At 37.2% G+C, this 23,813-nt stretch overlaps 1 protein-coding gene across 1 annotated transcript in view; it reads left to right on the plus strand.

Annotated features, from left to right (window-relative positions):
• The window catches only part of CSRNP3 (cysteine and serine rich nuclear protein 3), a 90,054-nt gene that overhangs the window by 61,058 nt on the left and 5,183 nt on the right, over window positions 1-23,813 (plus strand). Inside the window, exon 3 of the mRNA XM_047772781.1 lies at window positions 9,580-9,839. Coding sequence (XP_047628737.1) covers window positions 9,580-9,839 — 260 coding nt within the window. The remainder of the gene's footprint in view (window positions 1-9,579; window positions 9,840-23,813) is intronic.

A 23,813-nucleotide genomic window follows, 5' to 3' on the forward strand; every position in this document is an offset into this window, starting at 1 on the left:
GGTACTGAAAAAAATGTAAAAAGCAGCAAAATAGGTTAGTAGAGCCAAAGAATAGCAAATCTCTCCTCCTGTCATTGTGTGAGCATTTTAATCAAATGGCCTGTCTCATGCAGCTTTATTTTGCATTGAGATAGTCCATGTCCCCCAAATATTTCCCCAATGGTGGTAATGAATTGCATTGCCCTCTCAGTTGTGAGAGCGTGAGTATTCTGCTGTGGAGCCATATGGTTCCCATTTATTTTAATGTGTCTTTGACATCAGGAGAATTGCTGAGACAGCAGAGGAAAGTGCTTACAACCTGGACTGCAGCCAGAACTGCGAATATTTATGTTTAGTAATGACTACCTTTTTTCCCAATAAGAAACGGTATGGTCTTAAGATGTGTCCATGTTGAGATTTTAATAAAATGAGAGTTTAAGTTTATATAGTTTGAAATAGCTGTTACTTTAGTAGCAGTGAAATATATTTCTTAAGCATGAAGTTTTAGGGTTTAATTGCACATATGAGAGATTAAGGAAACAAGCTGGGAGGTATGTGGTACTTATTTTCTCACTGATAATAAAGAAACACACTTTTTATTTGGTTTAACAGCATCACCAAGATAGTACTTTCCATCTGTGATTTCTTAAAGCGTTTTACAAAGGTAATTATTTTTGATAATATTCCTTGGAGGTAGGTAAACATAATTCTGAAAATACTAATGGAGGGTCTGAGAGGGTCAGGTGCCCATTAATGTAATCTGTATAATGGATTTTCAGCAAATTTATAATTCAGATTTTGACTTGAGGACATTATCTAACCACCTGTTATTTTCCAGGTGCAGGATAGAGAAATATTTTCCCTAATTGATTTGTAATATGATATGCTTGTAATAAAGAAGCATTCTTTAAAAATGAGAAAACAAATAAATACTTCAGTATTAATGTATGTTCCATATGTAAATATGGAAATCTTGGATTCCTTGAAAAATTTTAATGTCAGCTAAAGGAATATGCATAGTGTAAACAGAGAAAAGAAGGGATAACCTTCATCAAAATTCAGTGAAATTGTTCTCCCTAGGAATAAGGTCAGATGGTCAGTTGAATATACGAAATAGGAAAAAAAATTTCCAACTTCCAGTCTGTTTTGGACAGAACTGAACAGAATGCAGAGTCCAGATTTAGCAAAACACTTAAATATTACATTGTGTTTCAAATATTTTCCTTAAGAATATTAATGTATAAGCTTTATTTAAGTGATACATCATAGAAACACACAACTTATCTTATAACGACAGCCAGAAGAAAGCCTGGATGTCAAATGTAGACTTGGAACGCCAAGATTCATGATGCCTGGTACTATAAATCTGATGGATGAATTGATGAAAAAGGAAAAATTAGAGTGCAACTTGGTAGATCACTCAGTGGTCCTCTTTTAATCTATGGTTTAATCTGAATCTACTTTAGTTTACAAATTAACCATCCCAGTATTAATTGCATTGGATGTGGATGGCGAGGGCATTCCAAGTCACACTGTATTTTCAACAGGACATCCATTTAATTGTAAGCGAGAGAAGGTCAGTGCTAAGTCGACAATATATTAACATTATATATAGAAGAGGAGAAGACTTCTTTTTAAAATTATTTCTCTTGCATTTTTTAAAATTTCAAGTTTATAACTTTAAAATAGAGTATTTATTCCATTTGTCCTAACAAGTATGAGAACAAAATAACCCCTTGCCTATTTTTTTAGATTACTCACAAGAATTAGGGGGAAAGTGTAGGGGACATCTTTTATAAATAAAAGTGTGTGCATGTAAAATAGCTAGTTCTGAAAAATGGCCACTTTTGTGAGTTAACCATCTTAATTAATGATTTATGATGTCAAAGCTGGAAGGTCAAAGTTTACACTTAATTTTTATATGCAGCTTTCTGAATTTACATCAAAATCCTGGGCAGTAAGCCTTTTTCCTTTCAAGCTGAGAATTGCAAGTCGATGATTACTCTATTAAACCAGCCCTGTAATGCAAATTTGGCTTGCAAAGTGCTGAGAGGCCTGGGCTGTAGCTGTCAGAGCGCTGGTTCTCTCCATACAGATCTCTCGCCTGCTTGTGTGGACGCAGTGACAGACTGAACGGATGACTACGTGACATGCATGTTTATGATCCAAAACAAAGCTGTAGTCATCCGGCCCCCAAGTCATCTTTTATTATATATTATTATGTATTATTTCTGTTCTCGTTAATTTTTTGTGCTTAAATGTATATGCAGTATTTGTATGTATCATGACAGAAAATTTATTATTTCACATAGTCTTGTGTGAGAGGGTTTTTTTGTTTTGTTTTGTTTTTATAAACTGGTGATTTAAACAAAAGGATTTCATCTTGAATTATTTCCTTCAAAAGTTTGCACTGCATAAAAGACGTTATTAGTCTTGAGAATAATCCATTGTAAGTATTTTCACTTACTATTAGGATGGAAAATGCTTATGGCTAAATAGTTAACCCACCCAATCTTGTCTATGAATTATAAACCTATTCCTCTACAGGAGGAATGACATAAGAATGACGACTGGTTCTTATGTATGTTTATCATATTTTATACTCCCCAGTCTATTTGCTGCTTTACTAGTACATAATGTGTTTGGTTAGTTTGAGATGCAGAAGAGTAGCATTTAGGGCTGGAGAGACACATACTACAGTCTGAGGAGCACTTAGAGCTATCGTTCACACCATAGGGAACCAAATACAAACTTAGACTTCTTATCTCGACCATCATTTCAAGTGGGAGTTACTCTACCATGATTTTTGTTTTTGAATGCTACTTTCTTAGTAATAGGGGTGGTAGTCAAAGGGGAAAAAAGCCCCTGATTTGTTATTTGATGAGTTCTGACATTTTCTTACATTCACCGACTCTGTCTCAGTTCTGATGGCCTTTTTAGAAATGCAAAACACTTCAATTCCAAAATATTGGGAATACCACACTATTGTCTCTAACATTCCCAGTGTCTGGGAGAGTCTCTTTCTTCCACTTGTGATTGTTTTTGCATGTGTTATTCTGTTCATAACTGAGTATAAAATAGCATATCATTGATTTGGCCATCACTTGATATTGCATACTTAAGGAAATTTGGATTTTGTTCATGGTTGGAAAGAAAATATTCCCAGTTAGTCTTTATTTTCATTTTGCCTCTTGTTCACTATGCCCTCCGATATTTCTTTGGAGTTACTCCCACTTGAATGATTTACTACTGCTTTAAATACCTTACTTGAGCAAAATAACAAACAACACAGTTGGGGCAAATGTATTTGAGAAACTTGAGAAGGTGACTTAAGGAAATAAAGGGAACAATTAGAACAAGGAAAAGATTGCTTTTGGTAGCAAATTTGGATATCAGTGGAACTTCTCCTTTATGTCTTGGTTGCTAGATCCATTTTTCACTCCTTATTTGTGGTTAAGATTTGAAACGGTGTGAGTGACACCATGATCAAGAGGGGCCAACCTTGACAGCTGTGTCAAGCTGGAGAAGAATAAGAATATGATTACAGGAAATTTACAGACATCACTTATAAAGATTGAAGGCATGTAATTTTTTTTTCTTTTTTTTTCTTTTTTTTTTTTTTTTGTCTTTTTAGGGCCACACCAATGGCACATGGAGGTTTCCAGCGTAGGGTTCTAATTGGAGCTACAGCCGCTGGCCCACGCCAAAGCCACAGCAATGCCAGATCGGAGCCGTATCTGCGACCTACACCACAGCTCACAGCAACACTGGATCCTTAACCCTCTAAGCAAAGCCAGGGATCTAACCCTCAACCTCATGGTTCCTAGTCGGATTCGTTTCCACTGCGCCACAATGGGAACTCCAGACGTATTTTTTTAATCTTAAAATTTTAAACCATTAGAAATTGATTTAATATCCAAGCTGTTATGCTAATTTCTATGCAAAATATTTTCTGATGAAACTGGGTTTTCTGTTTGAAAGCTAGGCTTCATGATGTCATAACTGATTTGATCTTGATTTGTTCTTCAAAAGGTAAGAAATATCATGCATACTTCGGAGCCCCTAATTAATTTGGTCTACATGATTTAAAAACAAAAGTTTTTATTGCCTAGGACTTACCAAGATAAATAAATAAATTTCAACAATCTCACTTTGCTTCTACTAAATTTCTACCCCAAAATGAAAAATAATCTCAAAATATTGACTTACAAATCATCTGGTATTTTTTGTTTGCACATAGTGCATAGAAGTATATTATTTACTTCAGGAGTTCCCGTGGTGGCTCAGTGGTTAACAAACCCAACTAGCATCCATGAGGACTGGACCCCTGGCCTCACTCAGTGGTTAAGGATCCGGCGTTGCCGTAAGTTGTGGTGTAGGTCACAGATGTGGCTCGGATCCTGCGTTTCTGTGGCTATTTCATAGGCCAGCGGCTACATCTCCTATCGGACCCCTAGCCTGGGAACCTCCATATGCCACAGGTGTGGCCCTAAAAGACAAAAAAACTAAAATATGTAGTTCTGTTTACTGCTTTCTGCCTTTCCAGCTATACCAGGGCTTTGCTGATAGATGTTAACACTGGGAAGAAGAAAAAAAAAAAAGTGTGCCTCTAGAGGATAACTGGATTTCTGCTTAAACACTGATCCCAGAGTGGGTACACTATTGAATCAATGGTCCAGAATCTGGTCTTCAGTTTAAAAGGCCCAGATACCTGATGGTCTCCGTGAGTGCAGAGAAGACAGTCTCAGACTGAATGACATACACTAACCTCTTTCACAAATAACTAAAGTATAAATCTGAAAGTAAATTTTGTTATTTTTATCAGGAAATACCATTGAAGAGTCAACCACATGGTCTTGTTGACTTGAGGATATATCCCAATGTGAATGAACGGGTTGGTTTATGAGTATGGAAATGGAACAAAGTTGGTTGAATTTTCTTAGAGCCTGATGTGATTCATCTTTGATATTTTGATATATTCATCTACTCTATGGAATCAGAATATTCAGAATATTTGTCTCCTCAGAACACTGGCTCTCTTCGATAGTTGTGAAAACAGTGTCTGATTGTTAGTTTAGGCTTTCATTTTTAATATACTCTGTTCATGAACTCTTTTAAAATGTATGGTACCGATTATTTTATTTTATCTACTTACCTTCTTACCCTAGCATTGTGAATTGTCAATTTCTCAATTCTTTCCTCCACTTTTTTTTTTTTCTTTTGGCTGCACCCAAGGCATGTGGAAGTTCCTGGGCCATGGTTGAACCCATGCCATAGCAGTGACCCAAGCCACAGCAGTGACAATGCCAGATCCTTAAATGCTAGGCCACCAGGGAACTTATGCATTTTTTTTTTCAGCCACGCCTGCGGCATATGGAATTTCCTGGGACAGGGATTGAACCTGTGCCTCAGCAGTGACCTGAGCTACTACAGAGGCAATGCCATATCTTTAACCCACTGTGCCACAGTGGGAACTCCTCCATTTATTTATTTATTTTTAATAATTTATTTTCTTTATTTTTATATTTATTTATTTGCTTTTTAGGGCCACACCTGCGGCATATAGAGGTTCCCAGGCTAGGGGTTAAATCGGAGCTGTAGCTGCCGGCCTACACCACAGCCACAGCAGTGTGGGATCCAAGCCTCATCTGTGACCTACACCACAGCTCACAACAACACCGGATCCTTAACCTACTGAGCGAGGCCAGGGATCAAACCAGCATCCTCATGGATACTAGTCAGGTTCGTAACCTGCTGAGCCACAACAGGAACTCCCTCTATTTATTTTTAAAAGCACTTTCTTAGGATGGTTAGTTTCTGCATATCAGTTACTCTGCGCTATTTAATTCCTTTAATTTACAAGGGTCAGTATTATCTACATAAAATGTGATTTACAGCAATGCCAGTATGCCCTGATATGCTAACCGTAATGGTGGTCCCAAGAGCTACATCCTGACCGGGATATATATTACTGTCACATCTAGACACTTCTGCTTCAGGCTGGTAACTATGAACAAGATAAAAGGAAGGGAACTGAGAGGCAACAAAAAATTAGTATTGTGTATGAAAACAGACTAGTTATTTTTCAAAGCAGTAATGAAAGCCACCCTCTCCCTCCTCTTTTTTCTTGCTCTTGACCTCACAGTAGTAAAATGAACCCTGAACTCTACAGAGACACAGAGTTGAGTTCAGTCATTCTTTAAGGGGTACAAATTACTAGGTAGGTATAGCAGGGAGGTTTCAGATTCCCTAAGGCAGATATGCTGAATGAGTTTAGTCTGTTTTTCTCAGTCTTGAAGAACACAGATTCTTTTTTGATAACTTCATTCTGTGATGTTAGTCAAATTGGGGCCTGGAGACAGGAAATAGCCTACAAGGGCCCAGTCTAGGGCTCTAATTCAATCATCAGAAGAGAGACATTAGTCGCTCCTAAGCTTAGGAAAGCCACATTTAAAATATCACTCAAAGAGCTGATCTTATGGTTTTCCTAAACCTTCCTTTTAAATATATTCCATAGCCTATTTTTTGAAAATTTTTATTACAGATGATTTACAATGTTCTGTCAATTTCTGCTGTACAGCAAAGTGACCTAGTCATACATGTACATACATTCTTTTTTTCACATTATCCTCCATGATGTTCAATCACAAGTGATTAGGTATAGTTCCCTGTGCTACATAGCAGGATCTCATTCCTTACCCACTCCAAATGCAGTAGTTTGCATCTACTAACCCCAAACTCCCAGTCCATCCCACTCCCTACCCCTCCCCCTTGGCAACCACAAGTCTGTTCTCCATGTCCTTGAGTTTGTTTCTTTTCTGTAGATAGGTTCATCTGTGCCATATATTAGATTCCAGATATAAGTGATATCATATGGTACTTGTCTTTCTTTCTACTTACTTCACTTAGCATGAGAGTCTCTAGTTCCATCCATGTTGCTGCAAATGGCATTATTTTGTTCTTTTTATGGCTGAGTAGTATTCCATTGTGTATATATAACACATCTTAATCCATTCATCTGTCATTGGACATTTAGGTTGTTTCCATGTCTTGGCTATTGTGAATAGTACTGCAGTGAACAAATGGGTGCATGTATTTTCTGAAAGTTTTGCCCAGCAGTGGGATTGCTGGATCATATAATAGTTCTATATTTAGTTTTCTGAAGTACCTCCATACTGTTTTCCATAGTGGTTATACCAGTTTACATTCCCACCAAGAGGGTAGGAGGGTTCCATAGATTTTTGTCAACATTGTTTCTACGGTGTTCCTTATAATATGCAAGAACTAAAACAAGCATAAGCACATGTTCAAATTCTAAACCCTAGTGGATAGGATGAAGCACCGATCCTAGCACACTTTGGCAGTGTTAGAAATGCTAGGAGCCAAGGTGAAGGGAACCTGCTCTCTGCCACTGTTGTCTTCTTCCAAGCCCTTGAAAACCATCTCTACACTGTCTTTTTGGGAAAGTGTAATCTGGCTTTTGAGGAAAGAATGGTGCAATAGATTCATCCATAAGATTGAAAAATCCTTCTTGTAATCTAAACATACAGGTACAAAATCTAAATAAATTTTTAAGGTAATTTGTCTAAAGTACCATGAGTTATCTAAAAAATAAGTAATAATATTGTCAGAGGTGTTTACAATTATTTTAAATGAATACATTAAAATATCTTTTTTACTTGTAAATTTTGGTCTTAAAAGATAATATCTTCAGAGCACATTTTTATGATATCAAGAGCAAAAAATGTTGAAGGTTATCACCCAAAAACCAGAAGGCTCCAGCAGCCTACTGCAAGCTGGTGACGGATGAGGTTGTCAGATAGGGTAGGTAGCAGATTACTGGGCTGTTGAATTTTGCTTTCTACAGTGATCTTTTACATTTTGACAAATTCTCTGTTTTGAGATGATTTAAACATACAATTATGAAGCAGATCAGAGCTTTTAAATCTAAGTTGAAAATTGTCTCTGCTGCCAGGATTACAAGTATGTTTCCGTGAATGTGCACATAAATAAATGGAGAAACTACATACAGCTTGAAAGCATTTGCTTCCTGGCAGTCGTTCCTGGATAAGTAAAACAGTAGAGAGGAGGGAAGGTTGGGAAAGCTAAATTCTTGCCCAAATGTCATACTTCTCATACTTATGAATCTGTTTATTCTGTCTCCGTTTCTCATCACTGAAAATGGAAGTTCCATGTAGGCAGGGATCACCATCTTTTTTTTCCCACTAGTATGTCCAATCATTTAGAAAGTGATTGGTAAAACCTTGGTTTATATTTATTGATAAATAGTTCCTTGGAATAATATGTATCACAGCAACCTCTCTATATTTGACTTGAATGTTTTATAGGAGGAAAATGAGACAAATGACTTGAACGCCCTTGGAAGAATATTCTTATATAAACTAAAAGTGATGCTGGAGTCATTTTTCTTTCATTACTTCTCTAGCATTCCAAATAAAAAATCACTGGAGTCTGCAGCAGTTGACATCTACCAGAAGTAGTATGACACCGGATCTCAGCCTTATTCAATTCTCTTACTGTGACTTCAGCTCCCTATTGTGACTTGTTGGCTAAAAGGCTGGGCTCTCAAATAATGAATGCCAGTTTCACCACTAGTTATATGACCATGTTATTTAACCTTTGGTGAATTAGTTTCCTCAGAATGGAGACTTGGATAATTTCAACACAGTTATATGGATAAGATGAGATAATTTACATGGAGTTCTTTGCATACTCCCTAAATGTTAGCTTATATGTATATATATTTTAAATTCAAGGAGTTCTTTGTTTCTTTCTGTCTGTTTCAATGAAAGAAATTACTCAAATTCTGTAAGACTGAGTTACTTCACTACAAAATGAAAACAACTGGGCTGGGCTATATATAGCATGTCTCCCAACTCCAAAATTAGGATTACAATGTGTAACTCTTTTTCTCTCAACTACAGTGTGTGTCTCAAGCTTCCAGGGTACTCTGTGCATCTTGATGTCCCTGTAACTAGTAATAAAGATTCTGCCATATCTCATGATATTTTCAATTTTCTCAATGTATGCTTGGATTAAAATTCTACTGTCCATAATGTTATTTATAGGAGTTTTCAACAGAAATATTGATTAGATTTAGATTGTAAAAATTTGCCATTGTGAACTTTTATTGCTTTTGGAATTTTCTAAAATTCAAAAATAGACTTTTTCATGCCAAGTGCTTCCTATATCAAAATAAGAGCCAGTGTATGAGGGTATGTAGTATATATCTTTTCTGATTAAAGCATGACATGACTCATATGAAAACCCATAAACCAAAAACTTAGAAGGCACGAGGAAATAAAAAATTAAATTCTGCCACTGATTCACAGACTACTGGCAACTTTCCTAAAAGTTTGCTTAGACTACCATAGAAGGACTTAAAAGCCTACCATAGCCAGAAGAAAAATTAAAAAAGGGAATAGATATCTGTGCCAACTCTGAAATACAGCATTTTTAGTGTCTCCCAGGCAGCAAGGTTGACTCTAGATTCAAGGTCATCAAGTAGCATTTCCCAGTTCCTCACCTCGTTGAAAACTGCTGCCCCGGCTGTTGCTGAGTTGTCTCTTTTCCTTTCAGCTTCCTCCATCCTCAAAAGGGAGAAGCGGCTGAGGACCAAGAATGTGCATTTCAGTTGTGTCACCGTGTACTATTTCACCAGGAGGCAGGGCTTCACGAGCGTGCCCAGTCAGGGCGGCAGCACCCTGGGCATGTCCAGCCGCCACAATAGCGTGCGCCAGTACACCCTGGGCGAATTTGCAAGAGAGCAGGAGAGGCTCCACCGCAAGATGCTGAGAGAACACCTCAGGGAGGAAAAGCTGAATTCTTTAAAACTAAAGGTAAAAAAAAAACTTTAGAAACTCACCTTTTTTTGCCAAACCCCCTATCCTTACTTCAGTTTAGTTGCATTAATCATTAGATCCACAGATTAAATTGGGCATTTTCTACAACACACTGCTGGGTTTTTTTTTAAAGCAATAACAGTATAGTCTCTTCACTGAAGGCAGTGTGGAAAACTTACCTGATCGTTTATTTATTCATTCTATAAATATTTACTTCCGTCATAGACCCCCTTGCTTGGGCTGGGGTTAACTAATATGAAAAATAATGTGGTCTCTTTTCTCCTGGAACTTATGTATTAATAGGAAAGAAAAATGTTAATCATATAGACAGAATAAAATTGTAGCTTCATTAGGTGTTCAGAAGGAGAGTTGCAAGGTGCTGTGAAAGTATGTAACAGGGAATTAATGTGGTCTGGGGGTCAAGGAAAGTTTCCTCAAGGAAGTGACAATTGAACTGAAATCTGAGCAGATAATTAGGCAGGAAATGTTGGCAAAAGTTGTTCAGGCATCAGGCAGAGATGGAGCTGCCTTGTGGCAGGAAGAAGCTCAGTGATCACACAAAGGCTGGTTGTGGCTGGAGCAGAGCCAGAAAGGGAAGAATAGCAAAAAGGGGTGGGATGGGGCTTTGTAGATCCAGTGAAGGCATTTTTTTCTCTTCATCCTAATGCTAACAGAAGTCATCCAGGAGTTTTAAGCATGGAGTCAGGGTAGCAGGATAATGCCCCCAGTAATTTTGGGGTGGGGGCAGCCATGTTGGGGGACATGTGGAGTCAGACCAACTAGGAGGCTATTACTAGAGATGTAATATCCAGAGAGATGATGGAGGGTTAGATTAGACTGATGGTAGGGGAGATGTAGAGAGATGGACAGAGGGAGTAATTTAGGAAATAAAATCAACAATACTTGATGATAGGTTGGATTTGGAAGGAAAAGAAGAGGACTGTCAAGAATCACTGCTGCACCCTCTGGCTTGCAAAACTGAAATGGGCTGTGGGTACCTTTCTCAATGACAAAGATATGACAAGGAATCCAGGAAGAGAAGCAGGTTCAGGCTAAGGAGGGGTGGTGATTAGATAGTGAAATCATTTTGGGGGGTGCTGATTTTTTTTTGTCTTTTTGTCTTTTTGCCTTTTCTAGGGCCACTTCCCGAGGCATATGGAGGTTCCCAGGCTAGGGGTCCAATCGGAGCTGTAGTCTCCAGCCTACACCAGAGCCACAGCAATGCGGGATCCGAGCCGCGTCTGCAACCTACACCACAGCTCACGGCAACGCCAGATCCTTAACCCGCTCAGCAAGGCCAGGGATCAAACCTGCAACCTCATGATTCCTAGACGGATTCGTTAACCATTGCGCCACGACGGGAACTCCAGGGGTGCTGATTTTGAGAGGCTTTTAAGTTGTTAAAGAGATGTCACGGAGGTATCCAGGTAAAGATAACTGTTGTTGTGGCACCTTACAGATTAAGTGGAGAGAAACACAGCTCAGGAAACCTTTTCATCAACCAGAGACCCTCCATATTTGTATAGATCCATCAGCCTATCAATATACAGGAAATACTCTCACATCATAACCTAATGGCAAAGGAAATCTTTCTTAGGTAATCTAGGGTTCTTACTATAAAAGATCACTAGTTAAATAGCAGAAGCACCATAAGCACACCTGTGTTACCTATACTTTTAGTTTCCAGGATAAAGTCAGTTGGCAGAGGTGTGATGCGTTTCAAAACACTTTATTTTTACGTGTTTTGCAATTTAAGTATAGGCTTTGCTCCCTATTGTAAGAAGGCAGTTGCTTAAATTAAGATGGACATAACCTAGTCTAGAGCATATCTCTTATTTCTTTTGGAGGTATTTTTGACATATTTCATTGAAAGTCCCTTAAGATTTTTGGGAAGCAAGCCGCTCTTATTGTTTTTCATGCCTGCTTTGAATGTAACTTAATTTAATAATAATTGTCAGATTTGTTTCTGAAATCCACCCTCTGCCTTTCTAACCCGCTGCAAACCAGCTCTGCCTCCAACCCAGAGTGAAGTCATTCTCCAGACTCAAATATTGGCAGAACAGTAGTAATGGCTGCCATTCATTAAGTGATTTTTATTTGCCAGGCATTTTATAAACATTATTTCATTTAATCCAAACAAAGACCTACTGGGATAGTTAAATTATGAGACCATGTGTACAACTGAAGAAACACAAAGATGTTAAATAACTGGTTCACTCAACAGAAAACTGGTTTTATTATCTTGTTACTTCCTAATCTGAAATTAATTGATTATCCCCTGTAGGCGCTGGGAAATGCAATCTCTGTACCTATAGGGAGTCGTCCCTTTCTGGGGTTTGGCACTGTGTGCAGTGGTTTTTAACAGCTGAGAGACTGTAACTCTATCTGAGAACCGAAAGATTTATTGTTTATGACCTTTGAATCACATGGTACATGCGATGACTTTAGAGGGAGCTACACACCTGCGGGAACCTTCTTGCATACCAGACAGTGATAAATTCTGATACTATAATTTGTATTCAGTTATCTCTACGCTTCTATTTTTTAACAAGCTGAAGAAGAAGCAAAAAGAGGCTTCTATTATTGATTCACTTATAATAGAATTTGGACGTTGGAGAGGCAATCATCTGAGTGGGTGTCATGTCTTGTTTTGTCATTGATACTGAAAACTTGCAGCTTTCTCTTTCGGTGAAGATATAAATGAAAGGCATTTGGATATCATCACTCCTTCCAAATGAATACCAAGCAAAAAGTTGATGGGATTCTAAAGTGATCATATCTAAGCCTCACTGTACTGAAAGTATTCAGAAACTCAGAATACATGTCATATGAAACTAATAAAAGATCACTGCAATGTGGATCTGTTGGTTAAAATCTGAGGAGAAATAATAGAGGAAAACATATATTTTAATTGCAATTCCTCAGTATATTAACATTTATGAGTTTTTAAATATCATTGACTACATTTGTCTGAGGTTTATCTACACAAAAATCTAAAATCAGTTATCCAAAAGCACTACCTATCTGGAAATTTCACATTTAATATGACATTTGTTTTGAAATATACCTCTGGGGTAAACAATGAAATGTGACTAAATAGATTCCATTTTTTGGCTGGAGCAGTAGGAGAGGGTCACTAGCAGAGAGAGAGGTGCAAAGAGGAAAGTGAGGATTGTTAAGGATAAACTTCACCACTTTGGTTTTACCTGGAGATGGTCCTCTGAATGGCAGTGAAGCACCTATTGAGTAAGTAGAAAGAAGGTAGCACCTGACAAAAACACTTTCCAAAGTTCTCACTGTTGAATGATGAAGACCACTATGGAGACTAGATAAAACACTCAGAGAAACTCACTGGACTTGGAACCGGGTAGCTTTCTTCCTACTTACTTGAGAATCAACAGCCCCAGAACAGTAGGGAGAAATTTCTCTTTCCACTGTACCTATATATTTTTCCAGGGCCTCTCCCTAAGTTCCGAACAGTAACCCCACTTATATAATGGCACCTCCTCCATGGGTCCTTACTAGAGAAAGATTCATAAAACACACATCTTGATGTTTCCTTATAATAAATATTTTGGAAACAAAATAAAAGCTGAAATCTAGTTTTTCACTCTAAAGTGCCTTCTTATTTAGTGATTCATCACAATCAAATTATATGAGTTTGTTATGTGTGTATATATATATATGAATAATATATACAACTAGATTGTAGAACAAAATCCAACTTTATTTTGGGGGCTCAAGTGTGGTTTTTTTGGTGGTGGTGTTGGTATTCCAAACATTGCCTAAAAACAGTTAGTAGAGAAAGCTTATTGAATAAACCACATGTGTCTAGAAATAACTAGCTTTACATTTCTGTATCACAGAGCACAGTTCTTTTTCCCTATCAAGCCCATTCAAACATGCAATACCCTTAATAGTAATCAGTGCAGTCATCTTAATACTATACTTTTTCCCAAATTAAGTGCTTAGGTTTTATCATCTGCAGCACATTGTTGAACAATTACATTAGCCTTTATTCCCATTTCATATGTATCTGTAAAATGCATTAGGCAGACTATTTTTATGTTTCAAAAGAGCCTTGGCATTCACATTGCCTCTGGGGTTATATCTTACTGAATCCTACTACTTTGCTGTAGTAAATTTAACTTAGTTTTCACAGATTCCACTAGACTCTCTTTCTCAATGTTTTTTCAGCCTTGATTTTTCTTCCTCTCCTTTCTAAGATCAAGGCTATCTCTATTCTGGTACTCTTTTTCCAGAGGTTTTCCAGGGTTATACACTTTTCTCTTGTGTTCCTTGTTTTCCCTCTTTTCTAATACAAAAGAGTTGTTGAGGAGTTCCCACTGACAATTTGTTAAGAATCCAACTGAAGTGGCTCAGGTTACCTTGGAGGCACAGGTTCTATCCCCAGCCTGGTGCAGTGGGTTAAAAGGATCCAACATTGCTGCAGTTGTGGCCTAGGTAACTGCTGTGGCTTGGATTCAGTCCCTAGCCCAGGAACTTCCATATGCCACAGGTGCAGACATTAAAAAAAAAAAAAAAAAAGTTGTCAGGTGATAATTCTCCCTTTAGTGAACAAACTTTAAAATATCTCTATATAAATCAGCTTCACCCCAAATCTTAGATTTACAATCCCTAAACTATTCTCCCGATTAAAATGTGGGGTGCATCCCATGGTGTGCTGGAGCCACCTTGTAAAAATTGCTAAGGTGGATTTATTCACTTAGTGATTTCCCTGCACAATATTATAATTCTCCTCCTTCACCCCCAACCCTGCCCTTCATGTCCTCTCAACAGTCTGTGATTTAACTAACTTCCAGGAAAAGTTCCTAAATGCTCTAGGAAATAAAGAGATAAGGATTTGTGAGAGATGGTTGACCCTGGTTATTATCTCTAAACTATAGTTTCCAAGTTTTTGGATATGTTTTTTAACTATTTCATCATGCTATAGTTCTTATTAGATGGGTCAGAGTCTACTGATCTTGGTATTTTTAAATTCCATTTATCCCTACAAAACTTCTTTGTCAGCCTCTGTAGAGATTACTTGAGAGCATTCTTAGTGCCAGTGTTTCCAGAATGCATCCCTCGGTGGAGGTCTGCTCCAACACCAAATGGAAAACCGATTTCCCAAATACTCGACATGTCATATGCACAACCCATGTTGACAGGAACAGAGAAAACACACCTAATCAAAGTGATGACTCTTGAGAGACTGGGCTTCAGCCCTGGGCAAATGTAGTACGTTTAAGAACAGGTTCTTTCAAACTATTGCAGTATTTTCATTTAAATGGAAGAATTAAACATATCCAGTCAAATCTTTACATTCTTTTTGTTCAGTAAACACTGACCTTCTAGTTCAGGAGAAATCAATTGAACTTATTCTCCTGATTAAAATGTGGGGTGCATCCTGTGGTAGGCTGGAGCCACCTTGTAAAAATTGCTCACTAAAGTAGACTGTGCACACTTCTTCCCCAGAGTAGCTCAAAATTACCCCCAATGGGAGTATTCACACTGCAGGACTTGACCAGCACAAAATGAACATGACAGTTAGATAAATTAGACAGCAAATTAGAAACACCCCCTTTTTCTCCAACTACCCAGTTATTAGATATTTACTGGCACACTCTTGGATTTTTTTAGCTTATTAGCCACTGGCAAAATAGGCAGTGTTTGTCTAAACCAGAAAGGAGGGTAAGGGAAAGTACGAAAAATTGATATGTCTTATATGTTGATGTTATCTTTTCTGGTGACTTTGGTGATAATATGTAAATTGAGGACTCATTGTAGATTCAAGTGGCTGAAATTTTTATAGGCTGATAAAACAACCAAACATTTCTGGTTCTTGCAGGGCACAATTAATCTGCTGCTCATTTGCTACCCGCAATTAACAGCTAATGAACTGAAGAATTTTACTTTAAGATTTGATTAAATCAAAATGATTTGATTATATCAAAATGATATAAGTGTTTTACTTTAGTTTTCCAGAGACCTTAGTGACCAGGTTATCTATCCAGGTCATACCATGAAGCCAGGAATTCCTCTCATCAAATATATATCCTGTATGTAGATTTGTTTTCCAGCCTCTTCTTGTACATCTCTGGTAACTCAAAGCACTCTGCTTTTTGAGAAAGCCTGTTCCATTTATGTAGCTTTAATTTTTAGAAAGCTCCTCTTTATATTGATCAACCTGCTATCACTTAATTATATCTTTTGACCATAATTCTGGCTTATAGGCACATAGAAAAAATCTTGCCCCTATTTTCCAAACTCCAAGTGTTTGAAAGCAGTGTTGATAGACATGCAAATAGTTGGCATTACATGGGCTCCATGTGTCTATTCTATAGGATTAAACATCCCCGGTTCCTTTCACTAATCCTCCTCAGGTATGGTTTTCAGCCAGTGTATAGCCTTGGTTACCTTTTCTGGATATAATGCTGTTTATTGATACCCACCTCAAAATATGGTACTTGATATGAACCTTGTACTCCAGATGGGATTTGTTCAGTATAAAGGTATGTGTTCCATCACCCCTTTCCAAGTTGTGTATACTCTATCAGTGGGTATACACTAAAATTATAGTAGCTTTTTGGACCTTGATCTGTTTGTTTCTTATTATGCTAGTAGTAAATAAAACAACTAAAAACAAAAAAGCAAACACACAAAACCCAAGTATATCAGGTCTGCATCATCATATAAATCAAAACTTTTTAACATCTCCTGGGCAAGAATTCTCTTTAGTGCTAGATCTGGTGTATAGAGAACAATCAATAAAATTTTGTTTTTTATTTGAATGAAGCTGATCTTTTCATCTGAAGATGTGACAAGGCTGCCTTTTAGTATTCATGTAAGATATAATTTTGAAACGCTACTTAACAACACAGGGCCAAATTCAGGATACCCTCTGAGAGTAGTGACCCTCAAGAGGAAAAGAGGGAGCCTTCCCTGTCACCCCCCCCCGTGACCTCCATGGGGACTTGCTGACCTCTGCTGCTGATGGGATGTATATGAGCCACATCCCTCACTGATGATGCAAAGATGTTGGACATCACTGTTCTTTGAGACATTTTCAACATTTCAACTAAGCAACTAACTAAAAATCTATCCGTGCATTCAACCACACCCTTACCAATCATCTCACATTGCATCCTTCAATATATAGAACATAAGAAATTTTATCAGAGACTCTCAGGACAAATCACTGGTTTTCCAATTGTGTTCCATGGGGTTGGGGCTCTGTGTACCTCACTCTTGCTTTTGTCTGTTTTATATGTTAAGGTTCTGCATGGACTTTAATTTGACAAATGGACATTCTCTCCCTACTGAGCCCAGTCTAACAGTTGCTGCTCAGTGTTTTCACATCTACAGAGACCATCTGTTTAAGTCATCTTTTCTGGAATTTTATCTAGAATTAGAACTTTTAAAAAAAAATCTGCTCCCATTTTGATTATCTTCTAATTGCTTTCTCCCTGACTCTTCACAGATATTGGACTGAGCAATCATAACTTTAAGATTTTTCATTGTTCTAAATACAGTATTGTCTGGGCTTGAAGGTTCTTACATGAAACAGCTAAGTGCTCTTTCACTGTCTCCCTCCTCTTTTTTTACATAAAATCCTTCCTAACGTATCCATTCTCCCATTTCTGGGAAGGGTTTTTCTCCTTGAAAGAGACTGGAATCAGAATAGGAAGGAAATAATTCCACTTTGTGTCTTTGTATCTGCCCTTCCATTTTATTTGTCAATCATTTCCTCCTCCCTGCTACTTCTATAATTTGCTGATATATTTTGTTGCACTTACCACCCTCTATCATATTTATTATGTAGTCATCCCCCAGCAGACTAGAAGCACCCTAGGTGGCAGAACTCTCATGCATATACAAACTCTGACGCCTAATACAGTGGCTGGCAGTATGGCATAGTAATTAAGGATATTCATTCAAAAAAATATTTATTAATTAGTTACTGTGGGGCTGAAATTAACAAGGTACTGGAGATATAGTGGTGAGCAGGACAGATGTGGTCTCTGTTCTCAATGTATCCACATGATAATGAGGGAGATTACATAAAACCAATCATCAAAACTAATATATTACTAAAAAATTAGGTGACATATTATTCTGATTAAATGCAGGCCAGGGTAAATGCATTAAAAATCTGCTGAGGAAATCAAGAGTAACACGTTAGTCCAGCTGTCAATTAGACCAACCTCTTCTGCTGGATATCTTTTAGAAAGGCTACCTCTGTAAGCCCACAAAGTAGATACACAAAGAAAATGCTAACTGCTGAGAATGTCATATTTCAGCTGGCTTCCTGTCTTCTTTTTAGAGTTCTTGTTCTCTGTGTGTGAATCATATTTTTTGTTTCTGAATGAGCCAGTTATAAGGAAGTATGACTGCTCTTTTGCCTCCTTACCCAGCCATGCTGAGATCAGCTCTTAGAGTATGGCTACAACTGTATTCTTTTCTTATATACAGGTTTTCTATTTCTCCAAGAATTTTCATTCCAAACCAATCCTGTAAGCCTGGCTCAAGCTTTGTGGTCAAATAGAACTGAGTTTGATTCTCAGTACAATCACTAGTTCTCTAGGTAGCTAGACTTTGGCAAATTATCTTCTCAAGGCCCAGTTTTCTCAACTATAAAAAATACTTCCTAAGATTGTTTGCAAATTAGTTGAGATAATTTATAGACAGTATGGAGGAAATTTAGTACTTGGTTTTCAATATGTGATAGCTTGGGTCATCTTCAATATCATCATCATTCTAATAGGCAGTAATCAGTATTTGTGGAATTGAAATTTTTTTCACGTTCTTATTTCCACTCTTATTTTTACATATGTTAATAACTTTGTAATAACCAAGAGATTTTATTACTAAGAACACCTTTTAACCACCAAAAGGCAGTCTTTTAATTTTGATGGGTTTTTATTTTGCTTTGGGCATTATAGTCAATCCTCATTTTCAATATTGTTTCCCTCTCTATACTCATTTTGCATTGAATTAATTTCTTCAAGCACTTAATTCTCATTGGACTTTATAGTGGAATATATCCACTACATTATGTAGCCAAAAAAAAGAGAAAAGATTGAATATTGATTTGACAACCCACCCCCACCCTCGGCCCCATCCCTGGGCCCTGCTAGGTACTTGCTCAGGGCAGTCTGAGAATCACTCCATTGATTCTGACAGGGAAGTGTAATGTGTTCCATTCCTCAAGTGCATTTAGATGGGCAGAGGTTTTATTCTCTTGACTTGGGGAACTGTTTATTCAGTATATTTCAAATAGATTTGCAAAAGTAAGGTGTTTCAGTTCTCTCTGTTTAAGAAAAGTTATTGATTTGTAGAGTGAGTCTGGACAAGTTTACACAGTGGCTCAAAAACTAAGTCCCATCTTAAGTATTATCAATGGAACAAAACAAGTGTACACACATACACACACCTTGAAATGCTTATAGTTCAATATAAATAAATGTACACATATATGGGATAAATATGAAATAAGATAAAGATCATTAAATTAAGAGTTAAGTCATTACTTATCACCTGTAAGATGGCTAAGGCAGGGGGACAGAGAAGTTCTGCTGTTTATTTACTTTTTGTTCTTTTCTTATGGACCAAGACAAGAAGGGATCCCACATGAAGTTCAGCCAATCCGGATAATTTACAGTCCAATGAAAGCATCATGCCCTGTCCCAAATCAGGTCTTTAAAACTACTGTTGCTTAGCATGGAACACCTTCTACCTCCACGTGTTCCTCTAACTGCTACTCCATTTTCAGATTCAAGTTTAAATGTGAAAGTCTCCCCTTCGCACCCTACCACTAGCCCCACCTCTAGGTGCCCCTCCTACATAGTCTCAAATGCCCTGTGTTCACCCTCAGCTAGGAATCCTTATAACTTGTATTAAAGTTACTAGATTCCTAGTCTCTTTAATCCATTGAGATCAAGCCTCACGTCTTATGCACCAATACAGCATAATATAAAATAAGCATGAAAGACTATTGAATATATATTAAATACATAAAAAGAGTGTAGCTATATAATTATCAAGGAAGGTAAGAGCCCAAGCTGTAGAATTAGATATCTAGGATTATGACATGGTACATGCCTCACTTCTTGTGGTCTTAGGCAAGTTATTTAACATTCCTTTGCCTGAGTTTCTCCATCAGTTAAGTGGATATAGTTCTAATGTCTACTTCATGGGATTTTTATGATGCTCAACAAATAATGTAGGTAATGTGCTTCGAGCAGTGCCTGACACACAGATTCAAAACTGTTGTTATTCATGTTGCTATTATCCTCTCATATATGTTTCTCTCACCTCTCTTTTGCCCCCATCTCCAACCCACCCCCCCAACACACACACAAAAGCAAGTCTGAGGATCAAGATTGGTTGGTGGTCTCCTTAATCCACATTTTTGGCAAGCTTTCTTGGATCTCTCAGAAAGACAACATTCTTTGGGAAAAGAACACTGAGTTAGATATGGTCCAAGTCCCAGATTGTCTTCTAAGGTGTCTACTTCAAAACAAAGCATTCCTTTGAATGTGATGGTTACTCCATATGCATTTATTTTATAAACAAAATAGCTTTTTAGAACATTGCATTTAATTCCACCTTACAGTCCCAGTACTGCATTAGATACTTGGAATCTCTCTGTTGTATAGAGAGAAAAGCATGCTAAATAGGGGTAAGGGAATAAGATTCTATAAGCATGCCTTGGAGAGGTCATGACTAATTTGAGCCTCAGTAATGCATAAAATAAGGAGGTTGCACTTGATGAACTAATTCAATGATCCTAGTTTGAGATATGAAAAAGAAATATAAAGATAGCACTCATATCAAAGTGGAAAAATGTACAAAATAACTGTTCTTGTGAAGATGGATCATGGGATAAAGGATTCAGCAAAAACAGATGAGGAAAACTTAGAAGACTCCTAGATTTGTTGCATGAGATCTTGAGAGTGTAATGAACATCAGTTGGTGGCCAGAAATAGGGAGCTTATTGACTTATTTCCCTATTGTTCTAATATAGAAAAGTTCATTTGAAAATAATGGATATAGGTTTGGCCTGAGTTTGAAAGGAGCAAATGGGTGTAGACTGGAGGAGAGGGCTGGAGAAGGACTTATATATATATATTTTTACATGTGAGGAACTATTTAATTTTTATTGAAATATAGTTCATTTATAATGTGTTAGTTTCAGGTATACAGCAAAGTTACTTGGTTTTATATATATAATATACACATACATATATATATATATTCATTTTTAGATTCTTTTCCATTATAGATTATTATAAGATATTGAGTATAGGTCCCTGTACTATACAGTATGACCTTTTGATTATCTATTTTATATATGCTAGTATGTATATTTTAATCCTAGACTCTTAAATTATCCCCCACTTCACCTTTGGTAACCATGAATTTCTTTTCTCTGTGAGTCTATTTCTGTTTTATAAATAAGTTCATTTGTATCTTTTTTTTTTAGATTCCACATATGAACAATATCATATGATGTTTGTCTTTCTCTGTTTGGCTTACTTCACTTAGTATGATAATCTCTAGGTCCATCCATGTTGCTGCAAATAGTGTTTTTCATTCTTGTTCATAGCTAAGTAATATTCCATTGTGTGTGTGTTTGTGTGTGTGTGTGTGTGTCACATTCTCTTTATCCATTCATCTGTAGATGGAGACATGGATTGCTTCCATATATTGGCTGTTATAAATAGTGCTGCAGTGAATATTGGTATGCATGTATCTTTTTTGAATTTATAGTTTTCTCCAGATATATGGCCAGGAATGGGATTGCTGGATTGCATAGTATTAGAATTAGCATCATCTGTAGTTTATTAGAAATACAGTTGTTTCTTGTGTGTGTATGTGTGTCTTTTGTCTTTTTAGGGCCGCACCCACGACATATGGAGGTTCCCGGGCTTGGGGTCAAATCAGAGCTATAGCTGTCAGCCTACACCACAGCCACAGCAAGACCAGATCTGGGCTACATCTGTGACCTACACCATTGCTCACGGCAATGCTGGATCCTTAACCCACTGAGCAAGGCCAGGGATCGAACCCACGTCCTCGTGGATCTTAGTTGGGTTCGTTAACCATTGAGCCACAATGGGAACTATAGTTGTTTCTTTTTAATACTTAGATTCCAATTGTTAATTCATGTTGCCCTGAAATTGTCATATTTTTAAATGCTGAAGCGTTATTTTTTGTTGACTTTTAGATTTCATGTACTATATGACAGCAACCATTTTTTTTTAAAAAAAATCAAACCCTGTTGATATGAAATGAAATTCTTATTGTTTTGTAATGTTACCAGTTACACAAGGGAACGTAAATATTACAGGACATGGGATTAAGTAGTCAGGAAGTATTGAAATGAATCATGCTAACCAAGTCCTAGGTATTCTACATGTGCTATGGAATAGAAGTCTGATGAAGTTCACATAGACAAACCAAGAATTAATGAAAACTTAATTTAAAGGCCACAGAGGTGATAAGAAAGGAAAGGTAACTCCTTCTGTTTGTTAATTCAGCTTTACCCATCACAGAGGACCAAGCATATGTTAGACAGTTATACACTTGAATTCCTTAGAAAATCAGATCTTTATAGATAGAAAGATGCTTCTGTTAGCAAATAAGAATTAACAAAAATAATAACAGTAACTAATCAAAGTAACATCCTATTTGTAGATATAACAGAAAAAATGAAAACAATTTAACCAATACATTTATAAAGAAATTTCAAGAAAGGAAATAAATTGTATATCACCTCAAGAAACAAAACCAAATAAAAGGTAATTCCCATCTTTGCAAGAACACAAATTTAAGCTCTGAAATATAAAAAAATTATGTGAATCAGTAGCTCTTGAAGATTCATTTCAGGTACCCTTTGCAATCTATTTTAATATACACTTGCTACTGTGTTGTTTCCTCAGCTTGAGGGCAAAGACCAATCTTCTGTTTGTTTTTTTAGTACATTCAGAGTTGTTAAGATTGTTATTTTTGGTCAGTAATAAGTATTCTTGTCTGAATGTTGGACTTTTTCTTATGAAAATGAGAGAATGATGTCTGGTGTCACCAGAGTATTTTAACTGTGTAATAACTAAACTGTGGATAAGATTAAAAAGCCTAGTAAGGAGTTCCTGCTGTGGTGCAAAGGGATTGACAGTATCTCTGCAGCAGCAGGGATACAGGTTTGATCCCCAGCCCAGGGCAGTGGGTTAAGGATCTGGCATTGCTACAGCTGTGGTTTAGGTCGAAACTCAGGCTCAGATTCGATCCCGGCCCAGAAACTCCATAAGCCACAGGGTGGCCAAAAAAAGGGGGGAGAAAAAAGCATAGTAGTAATTATAATTAATGAGATTTATGAAGTAACGCATTTAAAAGTTAAAGAATCAATGGCATTCCTGTCATGGCTCAGTGGTTAACAAATCTGACTAGCATCCATGAGCCTCAGTCCAAACTCAGGCTCAGATTTCATCCCTGGATTTGCTCAGTGGGTTAAGGATCCATTGTTGCCGTGAGCTATATAGACTGGGATCCTGCATGGCTGTGGCTGTGGGGTAGGCCAGCAGCTACAGCTCCAATTTGACCCCTAGCCTGGGAACCTCCATATGCCACAGGTGTAGCCCTAAAAAGCAATCAATCAATTAATACAGTTAAAGAATCAAAGTAGTTTTCCCATTTAGAACTTTATTGAACAATCCCTTACTGAGTTTCTACATTTATTCCTGTGCTGCTTCTCAGAATATACTTCTTGCTCATATTCAGAGAAAATGCCTCTTTCTAAATGCTTTTTTATGAGGAAAACATATTATGTGGTGGTAAGAAGTAAAATACTGACTCAGGGTTTCCTGATGGATGAAATTAACTTAGAAAAGAAGTATAAATAGATGCAGAAGGGTTGTGGGTATGAGACAGTCATCCACATAATAGTTTATGTGGAAGGTATTGCTTTAA

This window comes from Phacochoerus africanus, chromosome 3 (genome assembly GCF_016906955.1).
Source record: "Phacochoerus africanus isolate WHEZ1 chromosome 3, ROS_Pafr_v1, whole genome shotgun sequence".
NCBI lineage: Eukaryota > Metazoa > Chordata > Mammalia > Artiodactyla > Suidae > Phacochoerus > Phacochoerus africanus.